The 13,129-nt window shown below is 41.0% G+C and overlaps 1 protein-coding gene across 1 annotated transcript in view; it reads left to right on the forward strand.

Annotated features, from left to right (window-relative positions):
- Positions 1-13,129, forward strand: part of BRWD1 (bromodomain and WD repeat domain containing 1) — a 127,771-nt gene that overhangs the window by 79,225 nt on the left and 35,417 nt on the right. Inside the window, exons 22-25 of the mRNA XM_040483906.1 lie at positions 7,816-7,910; positions 10,118-10,307; positions 11,698-11,823; positions 11,919-12,026. Of these exons, the coding sequence (XP_040339840.1) occupies positions 7,816-7,910; positions 10,118-10,307; positions 11,698-11,823; positions 11,919-12,026 (519 nt within the window). The remainder of the gene's footprint in view (positions 1-7,815; positions 7,911-10,117; positions 10,308-11,697; positions 11,824-11,918; positions 12,027-13,129) is intronic.

Raw genomic sequence — 13,129 nt, forward strand, 5'->3', positions numbered from 1 at the left:
ACCACAATTTCTTTATCCATTCATCAGTTGATGGACATTTAGGCTCTTTCCATAATTTGGCTATTGTTGAGAGTGCTGCTATGAACATTGGGGTACAAGTGCCCCTATGCATCAGTACTCCTGTGTCCCTTGGATAAATTCCTAGCAGTGCTATTGCTGGGTCATAGGGTAGGTCTATTTTTAATTTTCTGAGGAACCTCCACACTGCTTTCCAGAGCGGCTGCACCAATTTGCATTCCCACCAACAGTGCAAGAGGGTTCCCGTTTCTCCACATCCTCTCCAGCATCTATAGTCTCCTGATTTGTTCATTTTGGCCACTCTGACTGGCGTGAGGTGATATCTGAGTGTGGTTTTGATTTGTATTTCCCTGATAAGGAGCGACGCTGAACATCTTTTCATGTGCCTGTTGGCCATCCGGATGTCTTCTTTAGAGAAGTGTCTATTCATGTTTTCTGCCCATTTCTTCACTGGGTTATTTGCTTTTTGGGTGTGGAGTTTGGTGAGCTCTTTATAGATTTTGGATACTAGCCCTTTGTCCGATATGTCATTTGCAAATATCTTTTCCCATTCCGTTGGTTGCCTTTTCGTTTTGTTGGTTGTTTCCTTTGCTGTGCAGAAGCTTTTTATCTTCATAAGGTCCCAGTAATTCACTTTTGCTTTTAATTCCCTTGCCTTTGAGGATGTGTCGAGTAAGAGATTGCTACGGCTGAGGTCAGAGAGGTCTTTTCCTGCTTTCTCCTCTAGGGTTTTGATGGTTTCCTGTCTCACATTCAGGTCCTTTATCCATTTTGAGTTTATTTTTGTGAATGGTGTGAGAAAGTGGTCTAGTTTCAACCTTCTGCATGTTGCTGTCCAGTTCTCCCAGCACCATTTGTTAAAGAGACTGTCTTTTTTCCATTGGATGTTCTTTCCTGCTTTGTCAAAGATGAGTTGGCCATACGTTTGTGGGTCTAGTTCTGGGGTTTCTATTCTATTCCATTGGTCTGTGTGTCCGTTTTTGTGCCACCCATGTTCGTTTTTAAATATCTCCTCCATGGTTCGTTTGTTCGTTCGTTCATTCTCTCTCTCTCTCTCTCTATTTCTCTCTTTCTTTCTCTCTTTCTCTCTTTCTTTCAAGACTTGCATCATACAATTATGGGACTGTAACAGTTTATTTTTATTTTATTTTATTTTTTTTAATTTTTTTTTTTCAACGTTTTATTTTATTTTTGGGACAGAGAGAGAGCTTGAACGGGGGAGGGGCAGAGAGAGAGGGAGACACAGAATCGGAAACAGGCTCCAGGCTCTGAGCCATCAGCCCAGAGCCTGACGCGGGGCTCGAACTCCCGGACCGCGAGATCGTGACCTGGCTGAAGTCGGACGCTTAACCGACTGCGCCACCCAGGCGCCCCCCAAAGGTTCTTTATATACCAGATATGTTAGTTCTTTATCTGTAGTTTATACGGTGCTGCGTTCTTTTTCTGCCATTAGAGCCTCTAAGTGGTTATTACTTGGTGGAGATGAAGGCTACTGATTTCGGTAGATTGAATTTTTTTACACATCTTGCTGTGTTACCCAACTTTTGGGTTAATTTTATCATTGAATTATCTGAGGGTTTTTTATTTAGGTACCCTCTCCTTTGTACAAGTACTTAGTTGTCCTTTGGGGTGCCTGGGTGGCTCAGTTGGTTAAATGTCTGAATTCGGCTCAGGTCATAATCTCATGGTTCATGAGCTTGAGTCCCGTGCTGACAGCTCAGAGCCTGGAGCCCACTTCAGATTCTGTCTCCCTCTCTGCCCCTTCCCCACTCATGCTCCATATCTCTCTGTCTCTCTCTCAAAAATAAATAAACATTAGAAAAAAATTTTTAAAAAATACTAGTTTTCCTACTAAGGTAATTTTTATACCTCCCATTGCTCTCTCGTATCTAATTGCATTGCTCAGTTCTTTCAGCACAGTGTTGAATGGTGGTGGAGATGGTGGACCATATTCCTCTTGGTGGAGACATGTCTACCATTTTCACACTAAGTGAGACGCCTTAATTTAGGTGTCTATAGTATGCATATCTATGTTATTATGCTAAGAAAATACCAGCTAATGCTTATTTTGTTGTGTTCTTTTTGAAACACCAGGATTGATTATAGATTCTTTTTCCTTTTTTTTTTATTATAAATTTTTAAAATTTGCATCCAAGTTATTTAACATATAGTGTAATATTGATTTCAGGAGTAGAACCAAGTGATTCATCACTTACGTATAACACCCAGTGCTAAACCCAGCAAGTGCCCTCCTTAATGCCCATCACCCATTAGGCCATTCCCCCACTAAACCCCTCCAGCAACCCTCAGTTTGTTCTCTTTGTTTGAGTCTCTTATGGTTTGTCTCCTTCCCTGTTTTTATCTTATTTTTGTTTCCCTTCCTTTGTGTTTGTCTGTTTTGTATTTTAAGTTCCACATGAGTGAAGTCATATATTTGTCTTTCTTTGTCTAATTTCGCTTAGCATAATATCCTCTAGTTCTATCCACGTAGCTGCAAATGGCAAGATTTCATTCTTTCTGTTTGGCGAGTAATACTTCGTTGTATGTGTGTATGTGTATATGTGTCTATACACACACACACACACACACACATATATACATATATACGTATATAATATATACACGTATATATACATACGTACATACACACACACACACACACACCCCACATCTTCTTTGTCCATTCATCTGTCCATGGACATTGGGGCCCTTTCCATACTTTGGCTATCGTCAATAGTGCTGCTATAAACATTGGGGTACATGTGCCTCTTTGAGACAGTACACCTGTATCCTTTGGATAAATACTCAGTAGTGGAATTACTGGATCATATGGTAATTCTATTTTTAATGTTTTGAGGAACCTCCATCCTGTTTTCCAGAGTGGCTGCACCAGTTTGCATTCTCATCAGCAGTGCAAAAGGATTCCCCCTTCTCTGTATCCTCACCAATATCTGTTGTTGCCTGAATTGTTCATTTTAGCCATTCTGACGGGTGACCTGGTATCTTACCGTGGTTCTGATTTGTATTTCCCTGATGATGAGTGATGTTGAGCATTTTTTCATGTGTCTGTCAGCCATCTGGATGTCTTCCTCGGAAAAGTGTCTATTCATCTCTTGTGCTCATTTCTTCACTGGATTGTTTTTTGGATGTTGAGTTTGATTTTGGATACTAACCCTTTATCTGATATGTCATTTGCAAATATCTTCTCTCCCATTCCGTCAATTGCCTTTTAGTTTTGCTGATTGTTTCCTTTGCCACGCAGAAGCCTTTTATGTTGATGAGGTCCCAACAGTCCATTTTTGCTTTTGTTTCCCTTGCTCCTGAAGATGTGTTGAGTAAGAAGTTGCTGTGGCTGAGGTCAAAGAGATTGTTGCCTGTTTTCTCTTCTAAGATTTTGATGGCTTCCGGTCTTCTGTTTAGGTCTTTCATCCATTTTGAGTTGAAATAGCCACTTAAGAAAGTGGTCCAGGTTCATTCTCCTGCATGTTGCTGTCTAGTTTTCCCAATACCATTTGATGAAGACACTTTTTTTCCCTTGGATATTCTTTCCTGCTTTGTCAAAGATTAGTTGGCTATATGTTTGTGGGTCCATTTCTAGATTCTTTATTCTGTTCCATTGATATATGGGTTAGTTTTTGTGCCAGTACCGTACTATCTTGATGATTATGGCTTTGTAATGCATCTTGAAGTCCAGAATTGTGATGCCTCCAGCTTTGGTTTTCTTTTGCACGATTGCCTTGGCTATTCGGGGGATTTTTTTTTTTTTTCCTTTTTAAATCATCACTGGTATATCAACCTTAAGATTTTTCTCTATATCTGTTAGTTTGGTGTATTTTCTTTTTTTTTTTTTTTAATTTTTTTTTTTCAACGTTTATTTATTTTTGGGACAGAGAGAGACAGAGTATGAACGGGTGAGGGGCAGAGAGAGAGGGAGACACAGAATCGGAAACAGGCTCCAGGCTCCGAGCCATCAGCCCAGAGCCTGACGCGGGGCTCGAACTCCCGGACCTCGAGATCGTGACCTGGCTGAAGTCGGACGCTTAACCGACTGCGCCACCCAGGCGCCCCTAGTTTGGTGTATTTTCAAGTAATGGGGAAATGCTTTAAACTAATGCAAACATAGATAATGTGGAATGTTAAATCCACTTGACCTTTTAAAATAAACCATAATCTTGTGGCTTGGTGGAATTCCACTTCCTACACTTACCCTCCTGTGACCCTACGCATGTTATTTTACTTTTCTTAGTCTTGGGTGTCCCTATAGATGAAGAGCTGGTAATACACAGGCAGGGTAGATCCAGGCTTTGTGGGGGTTGAAGCTTGTGTAATATCAGGAACTTTTTTTTTTTTTTTTTTTTTTTTTTTTTAAGTAACTCAGAGTTACAAGCAGATGCACACAGCCTTGATAGTCAAGTTAAATCGGAAGCCTCTGAAATTTAATGTCATTAGGTTTCTTAACTCCTCCGTTTACAGAGGTGTTTTGAGAATTGGGATAACACATGTAAGACATTTCAGAGGATGCATGATTTCTAGGTAGTAGCGTTTAAGAGTTTCTTTTATCACTGTCATGACAAAAAAAAGTCCATTTGAACATAAAAGCCAGACTCCTGGAATAGGAGGAGGCTCACATTTTGAGAAACATTTTTGAGAATATGTTGACTTCAGGGGCACGTGGATGGCTCAGTCAGTTAAGTGTCTGAGTTCAGATTAGGTCATGATCTCACGGTTCGTGAGTTTAGGTCCCACGTCGGGCTCTGTGCTAACAGCTCAGAGTTGGCTTTAGGTCCTCTGTCCCCCTGTCTCTCCCCCTACCCTGCTTGTGTTCTTTCTCTCTCTCAAAAATAAATAAACATTAAAAAAGAATACACTTATTCTACATTTTGCCTGTTCAAATGAAGTAGATAAAAGTAGATACTGACTTTAGATTTTGTCTTTTAAGTTTTGGTTTTCAGTGACATTTTCATTATCCATTCTCAATGCTCCTAATGTAAATGCTGTTACAGTAAAAGGTCATGTCTCAGTTTAAAAGTACCTGCCTAGGGCCCCTGGGTGGCTCAAATCGGTTAAGCGTCAGACTTTGGCTCAGGTCATGATCTTGCCTTTCCTGAGTGAGTTCAAGCCCCGCGTCAGACTCTGTGGTGACAGCTCAGAGCCTGGAGCCTGTGTCCAATTCTGTGTCTCCCTCTCTCTCTCTCTGCCCCTCCCCTGCTAGTCTCTGCCCCTCCCCCTCTGTCTCTCTCTCCTTCAGAAATAAACATTTAAAAAAATTAAAAAATAAAAGTACCTGCCTGGTGTCCATAACTAGAACTTAAAGTAGATTGCAACCATTAGGGCTGTGGGAATCACAGAGTTGTTTCTTCCCCTCTCTTCCCTTTATTGACTTAAAAAAAATTTTGTCGTAGAGCAGTTTTAGGTTTACACAAAAACCGCACAGTGAGTACCTTGAATTCCCATATCTTCTTTTCCCTGCACACAGTTGTTCCCGGTAGTAACTTCTGGGTTAGTGTGGTGCATCTGCTGCCTCTGGTGAACTCAATTTCCTAGTTTACAGTAGGGATCTCTGTGTTGCACAATTTGTGTGGGTTTTGACAAATGCATAATGTTATGTCTCTACCATAACAGTTTCACTGCCCGAAAACCTCCTTGCTACACTTAATCATTCCTTTCTCTCCTCCTGAGCCACTGGTAGGTCACCACTGATTTTTCTGCTGTTTCTGTAGACTTTTCCAGAATACCATACAGTTGGATTATACAGTATGTAGCCTTTTCAGATAGGCTACTTTCAATTTTTTTAAATGTTTATTTCTGAAGGGTGGGGGGGCGGGGAAGAGAGAGAGAGGGAGAGAGATATGAGCGGGGGAGGGGCAGAGAGAGGGGGAGACACAGTCTAAAGCAGGCTCCAGGCTCTGAGCTATCAGCACAGAGCCCGATGTGAGACTTGAACCCACAAACCATGAGATCATGACCTGAGCTGAAGTCTGACGCAGATACTCCTCAGATTGGCTACTTTCTAGTAATATGAGTTTAAGTTTCCTTTGTATCTTTTCGTGGCTTGATATTTCATTTCTTTTTAGAACTGAATAATATTCCGTTGTCTGAATTTACCATAGATTATTTCATTTACTTACTAAAGGACATGTTGGCTGCTTCTAAGTTTTGGCAATTATTTTGTTGTTGTTGTTGTTTTCTGTTTTATTGTTTATTTATTTTTGAGAGAAAGAGACAGAGCACGAGCAGGGGAGGGACAGAGAGAGAGAGGGAAACACAGAATCTGAAGCAGACTCCAGGCTTTGAGCTGTCAGCACAGAGCCCTACGCGAGGCTGGAATTCACAAACCTCAAGATCATGACCTGAGCCGAAGTCAGACGCTTAACTGACTGAGCCACCCAGGTGCCTCAAAGTTTTGGCGATTATGAATAAAGCTGGTGTAAACTTCCATGTGCAGATTTTGTGGGGATATTTTTAACGCATTTGGATAAATACCAAGGAGCAGGTTTGTTGGATCATATGATTAGGCTATGTTTAGCTTTGTAAGAAACTTCCAAACTGTCATCCAAAATGGCTGGGTTACGTTTGCATTTCCATAAACAACGAAGGAGAGAGTCCCTCTTGTTCTGTGTTTTTGTTAAGATGTCAGTTCTTCCTAACTTGATCTGTAGATTCAACATAACTCCAATCAAGATCCCAACAAGTTAATTTTGTGGATATTGGTGAAGTGATTCTAAAGTTTATTTGGAGAGGAAAAAGGTCCAGAATAGCTAACAGGGTACTGAAGAACGTAGTTGGAGGACTGATAGTACCTGACATTGAGAGTTCGTAACAAGTCTGTAGTTTTCAAGACAATGTGGGATTGGTGAAAGAATAGACAGTAGATCAATGGAATAGAATAGGGAAACCCAGAAATAGACCAATGCAAGTATGGTCCACCAGTGTTTGACAAAAAAGCAAAAGACAACTCAGTGGATAAAGCAGAGTCTTTTCAACAAATGTGTTGGAATGACTGGACATCCACATGTTAAAAAAAAGTCTAGACATGTACTTTTCACAGATTGACTCAAAATGGATCATAAGCTTAATGGAAAACACAGAACTTAAAATTTCCAGAATATAACATGCAATAAAATGTAGGTGACCTTGGGTATGGCGGTGACTTTTTAGATAGAATACCAAAAGCATGATCTGTTAAAGGAAAACGTGACAAGCTAGATTTCATCAATTAAAACCTGCTCTGGGAAAGACACTGTTAGGAGAGAACGCAAGCCACAGACCAGGAGAAAATATTGGTAGAGCTCCTATCTGATAAAGGACTTCTATTTAAAATATACCATGAATTCTTAAAATGCATTCATAAGAAAATAAAAAATCCAGTTTAAAAATCAGACAGTCTTGACACGTCATCAGAGAAGATACATAGATGGCAAGTAATCGTATGGAAAGATGCGCAGTGTCATCGGCCATTAGGGAATGAAAGTAGAATGAGACGCCCCTGTGCCCCTATTGCAGTGACCCAGGTCCAGTCACTGGAAACATGTACACGGACTTGGCTCAGCCTCACACAGAGAAGGGCCCACTGTGTCAGCGGCAGTGGTGTTGAGTCTCTGTCTCTGTCGCCCTGTGCCTTGCTAAGAAAAAGAATATAATAAAGACACTGACTTTTTGTTTGAAGTTCATCTAATTATATTCATTGCCCGATTGCCTGAAATGGTAAGAATGGAATGCGGCTTTTCTTGACTTGTGTTATTTAATCTTCAAGATGAGGACTTTTATCTTATCCCCCTCCTCTCCCCCAATACATAGGAGACTTCCTGTGATCAGAGCGAAGGTTCTTGCTCTTCTGAAGAAGAGGAGTGGAGGAGTGACAGGAGGAGTCAGAGTGACAGCGAAAGTTCAAGGTACTTGCTACTGCTTTAAAAAATTTTTGTTTTGGGGCGCCTGGGTGGCTCAGTCGGTTAAGCGTCCTACTTTAGCTCAGGTCACGATCTCGCAGTCTGTGAGTTCGAGCCCCACTTCGGGCTCTGGGCTGATGGCTCAGAGCCTGGAGCCTGCTTCCGATTCTGTGTCTCCCTCTCTCTCAGTCCCTCCCCCGTTCATGCTCTGTCTCTATCTGTCTCAAAAATAAATGTTAAAAAAAAAAAAATTAAAAATTTTTTTTTTCTTTTAAGTAGGCTCCACACCCAGCGTGGGGCTTGAACTCACGACCCCAGGATCAGGAGTCACACACAGCAACCCCTCTGTAGGCTGGGGCACCCCTCCAGGTGCCTGCTTTTCATTGTTTTCATCTGCTCAGCAGCCTAGTCCTAGGCTTGGATGGACCAGTCTGTGAAGGGCAGTTGAGTTTCTCGTACAATTAAAAGGAGAAGAAAACTGGGAGCGCCTGGGTGGCTCAGTTGGTTGAGCGTCTGACTCTGGCTCAGGTCACAATGTCATGGTTCATGAGTTCAAGCCCCATGTCAGGCTCACTGCTGTCCTTGCAGAGCCTGCTTGGGATCCTTTGTACCCACCTCCTCCTCTCTCCTCCCCTGCTTGTGCTCTCTCTCTGTCTCTTTAAAAAAACAAAAAAAAAATTAAAGAAGAAGAGAACTGGATTAACAGCTGTGTGTACAGAAAGTTTTTTGGGTATGTTTGTACACATTTGAGCCCACAGTGTACAATGTAGTCTTGGGCTGTAGTCATAAAGAGCAGTATCAAGAATGTATGTGGTAAGACCATCATTCTATTTACTGTCAGTTATTGCATGTGTGGACCTCTAGTTTTGGGATCCAGATTTCATGGGACCCAGATGTTAACATCTGTTCCTCCTTTTGGTAAATAAAATGTCAAGTTCACCTTGGCAGATGCTCGTGCCAGAAACCTGGACATCTTTCTCTCTTCACAGCATAGCCATCACCAGGTCTAGAAAAGCGTCCCTTCCAAATAGGACTCAATCTTATTTCTGTTCCTATGGATGCTGTGCCGGTCTAGACCACCATACAATACTCCCTTTTTCCTGTCGTGACTTTTTTTATTCTGTTATGATTGAGGGGCTGGAGTGATTTTTAGAACCCTTGTCTATTTTTTTTATAAATTTAATTGTGAAATATGAAATATACATAACAGAATTTACTATCTTAACCATTTTTAACTGTATATTTCAATAACATTAAGTACATTCATACTGTTGTGCACCCAGTCTCCAGAACTCGTTGCAAAATTGAGTGTGTACGCATTAAACAGGGATTCTCCGCTTCCCGCCCCTCCCCTGGCAACCTCTGTTCTGCTTTCTAGCTCTGTCATCATTGTCTTTTAATTCAGCTTCTCTTGAATTTTATTGTACAAAGCAGGTGCTCTTAATAATTTTTCTAAATAGCTCTTTTTAAATAAACTGCTCTTGGAAATGTGCGTGTGAGCGTGTGTTTTATTGAGCCTGAGAGGTGTGTGGTTGGCCAGTGGTGGTCTCAGTGGAGCCCTTTGTCCTGCTTTCTTTCCTGCATTTGCTGAAGCTGGTGGTGGCAGGGGCTCATTTTCTAGATCTTGTTTCCTTTTTGACTCTGCTGCTGCTCTGGACTGGGCCGGGACCACTTCCTCTCTTGGGTCTTTCGTCCTGTTCAGGAAAGTCCCCCTCTTGGCAAGGAACTTTGACCACTTCCAGCTTTCTATCTGCTGTGGCTACACTTTCCTTGGTATTCTCAGTGTGTTCACTAATGGTTTTTCATTCCAGTTGGAATTTTAGTCTATTCCCGAGTCACCTTTCACTTGGGGGAGGGGGGCCTACTCTTACGGTTCTGCATGACCTCTACTGTTTCCGTAATTACATTCCCATCTTCTGAAAGGGGAATTGTTGGTGGGCTCTAAATGTTGTCTTCCATGAGGTTTCCTCTATATTATACTTAAAACAAAAAATTCCTCAGGCTTACATCCTTTCCTAATTTCCAGTGTCTCTGTCTCTTCCTCATGATCTCTGGTCATTTCAGTATTTGCTGATGGTGAAGGCAGATTGTTCAAGTTGAATCTTCCCAGGATCCTTCCTTCCCTCCTCTTCATCTCTTAAGATTATGTGATTAAATTGTCATTAGGGCTTAGATTCTGGTTCCCTACAACATATACTGCTTTTCTTTCCTAGTGACTCGTCATCTAGATACTCTGACTGGACAGCTGATGCAGGCATCAATTTGCAGCCTCCTTTACGAACGTCATCACGTCGACGAGTTACCCGCTTTTGCAGTAGTTCAGAGGATGAAATGTCTACTGAGAATTTATCTCCTCCAAAAAGGAGACGAAAGAGAAAGAAAGAAAATAAGCCTAAAAAAGAGGTAAGAGAAGTATATCTTTAAAACATCTATTTACGCTTTCTATCAAGTGTTTCTGTCCATATTTAGAAATTAAAAGTCTTAGGGAGATTGGAGATTTTATATCTCCACACTGTTAAGACTCAAATGTAAAATGCAAATTTGTATTTGGAAAAGCTACTTTCTTCTGGAGGCTTCTCTATCGAATCTGCCCCAAATTGGCGGTGGCACCGGCTCCTTCCTCAGTCTGACACGATAAGGGGGAGGGAGCTCTATTTTGCTCAGAATCCCACAACTCTTTATTTTCTCCTGTTAATTTCAACACCAGAACTATACTTCAGGGCATTTTAGGGCACTTTCTTCTTGTTTCCTCTGTCATTGCCTTGTTTCCCAGTTACATCTGCCACGTTCTCTTTCATTTGGCACGTTCACAAGCAGGAGTACTTGTGATGTTCCTATTTCTTATCATATGTTCAGTGTTCATGTCGTGCAAGTAACAGTCATTATTTAAAGATGCCACGTCTTTGTATTCCTCACGTATTGCTGTGTCACAGACCATCCTGAATCTTAGCTCCTTACAGCAACAAACATGTATTCCTGTTTGGTGGGTCAAGAATCTGGGGGCTGAAAAGCTAGGTGAGTTTTGGTTCCCAAGGTCACAGTTATCACACTGGTTGGAGCTACAGCTGTCTGAACGTATAACTGGAGCTGGCTGGTCTTCTTTGAACCCTATTCAGTTGGGGAGTTGGCTGTAGACCCCGCTACTCACCACATGGGCCCCTCTAAAGAGCTGCTTGGGCATCTGTATGACATGGTGGCCGACATTCCCTAGGTTAGGTGATCCAGAGGTGTCAGCAGGGGTAAGCCTTAATGCCTGTGACAGCTTTGTCTTAGAAGCCTCTTGTCACTTCTGTCTTACTCTGTTTGAGTGGAGCGGTTGTGGGCTGCACCTGTGGAAGAGATGAGGAAGATCAAAGAGTTTGTTGGCACATTTTAAAGTCACCTGTCTTAAAACCTCAAATCAAGAGGAGTCTCCCTGTGATGAGTAGTCCATGGTGAAATTCAGAATGGTCTCTCGGCAGAGCAGGCTGGCTGTTGAAGAGGATTTAGGTTGGAAAGGAGCCCCCTTCCATAGGATGTCAAGTGTTATGAAGAGTCTATTAGAAATCCGGGAGAGGCTAGATGAGTGCCGGGGGAACCTGCACTGCTTTCACCAGTGGCCCACAATGTACACGCCCCCGTGTGTGTGAAGGAACCAAATATGTATGCCGTTTAAAAACTGATCGTTAGGCGACGTGCCCATTCTCATTTGACATAGCATTTCTCACTTGGTGAAGTTTCTTTTGTTTGTCAATCAAACCACGCCCTCATGCCCTTTCTGTTGTATTGGACTTTGTTCTCATCCCCTTGGCAGAGCTTGCGGAGGATGACTCCGGTGGAGCTTGCAAATATGGAACATTTATATGAATTTCACCCTCCCGTGTGGATAACAGACACCACACTTCGAAAGTCTCCTTTTGTTCCTCAGATGGGCGATGAGGTGAGAGTAGTAAAATTTAGAAATGGGAATATGGACCACAAGATAGTATTTTACCCTTAGGTTTTAATTTATTTTTAAATGTATACTTTTTGTAGGTAATCTATTTTCGACAGGGTCACGAAGCTTATATTGAGGCTGTCAGAAGAAATAACATTTATGAACTGAACCCTAATAAGGAGCCATGGAGAAAAATGGATCTTAGGGTAAGATGATCATATTATTAAGCCATTAAATGTCTAGCACTGTATAGTTAAATTATTTATAAATCCATTAAAAATAAACCTTCTGGAGGTATATTTCATTACTGTCTTTTTGACTGCCTACTTAAAAACATTTCTGCTGTTACCTTCCTAAGCCTTAGGATCCAGCAGAAAGACGTGTTTGTCAGTGGATGGTCTTCATGTATTGCTGATTGGCGTATAAAATTATAAGTGTGTTCGTCACTCAGGAAGGCAGCTTGGTGTAGTATATATCATTAATGTTAAAATGTGTGTATCTGGGACATATATTCAAAAGAAGTGGCAGCTTTTCAAAAGAGGAAATACAAATTGGAAAAGAAGTTGAACCGCGTGCACAATAGACTAGTCTATTGGAAAAGCTTTAGCTCCCCTATACTTAACCAGTTAAATTAAAAAAAAAATTTTTTTTTAAGCAGTGAAAGAAAAAAACCCCACATTTTAGCAAGTAGCAAAGATTTTGGTTTGTTACCAGTTACTCACATTGGTGACAGGACAGGGTATATGAAACAGCCCGGGTTTTGTAGAGGCTATCTTGGCGATTGGAATTGAAACTGGAAAATATTCAGATGTTTTAAATCCATGACTTTATTTGCGGTGATTTAGGAAACAACTGGAAGTGCATGTGAATTTATGAGCAAGACGATTCCATATCCCTGTTTATAAAAACAAAAATTAGAAAAAGTCCATGTATCCTACAGTACTGAATGGAACAAGTCATGGTACCTTTTGTAGAGTTGACTATGGTATGAAGCCCACTGTGTAATTGAGGCTTTTAAAATACTTGAGTGAATGACTGTTAAATTTTTATAATTTATTACTAAGAGAAAAAATGGGATGTGAAATATTGTTTGTGGTTATGGTAATAAAAACTTGCAGACATGTAGTCAACCAGAATAAATACATCAAAATGTCAATGGTGATTATGTATGGAATAGCATTGCCGTTGATTTTTTTTTATTCTTTGTATTTTATATGTTTTTGATACTTTCAGTAACTATTAGAAGGTAAAAACAACTATCTTAGCAAAGATAGCCGTTTTTTCTTCTTCTTCTTCTTCTTCTTTAAGT

Source organism: Herpailurus yagouaroundi, unplaced genomic scaffold (assembly GCF_014898765.1).
Source record: "Herpailurus yagouaroundi ecotype Mexico unplaced genomic scaffold, PumYag 162, whole genome shotgun sequence".
Lineage (NCBI taxonomy): Eukaryota > Metazoa > Chordata > Mammalia > Carnivora > Felidae > Herpailurus > Herpailurus yagouaroundi.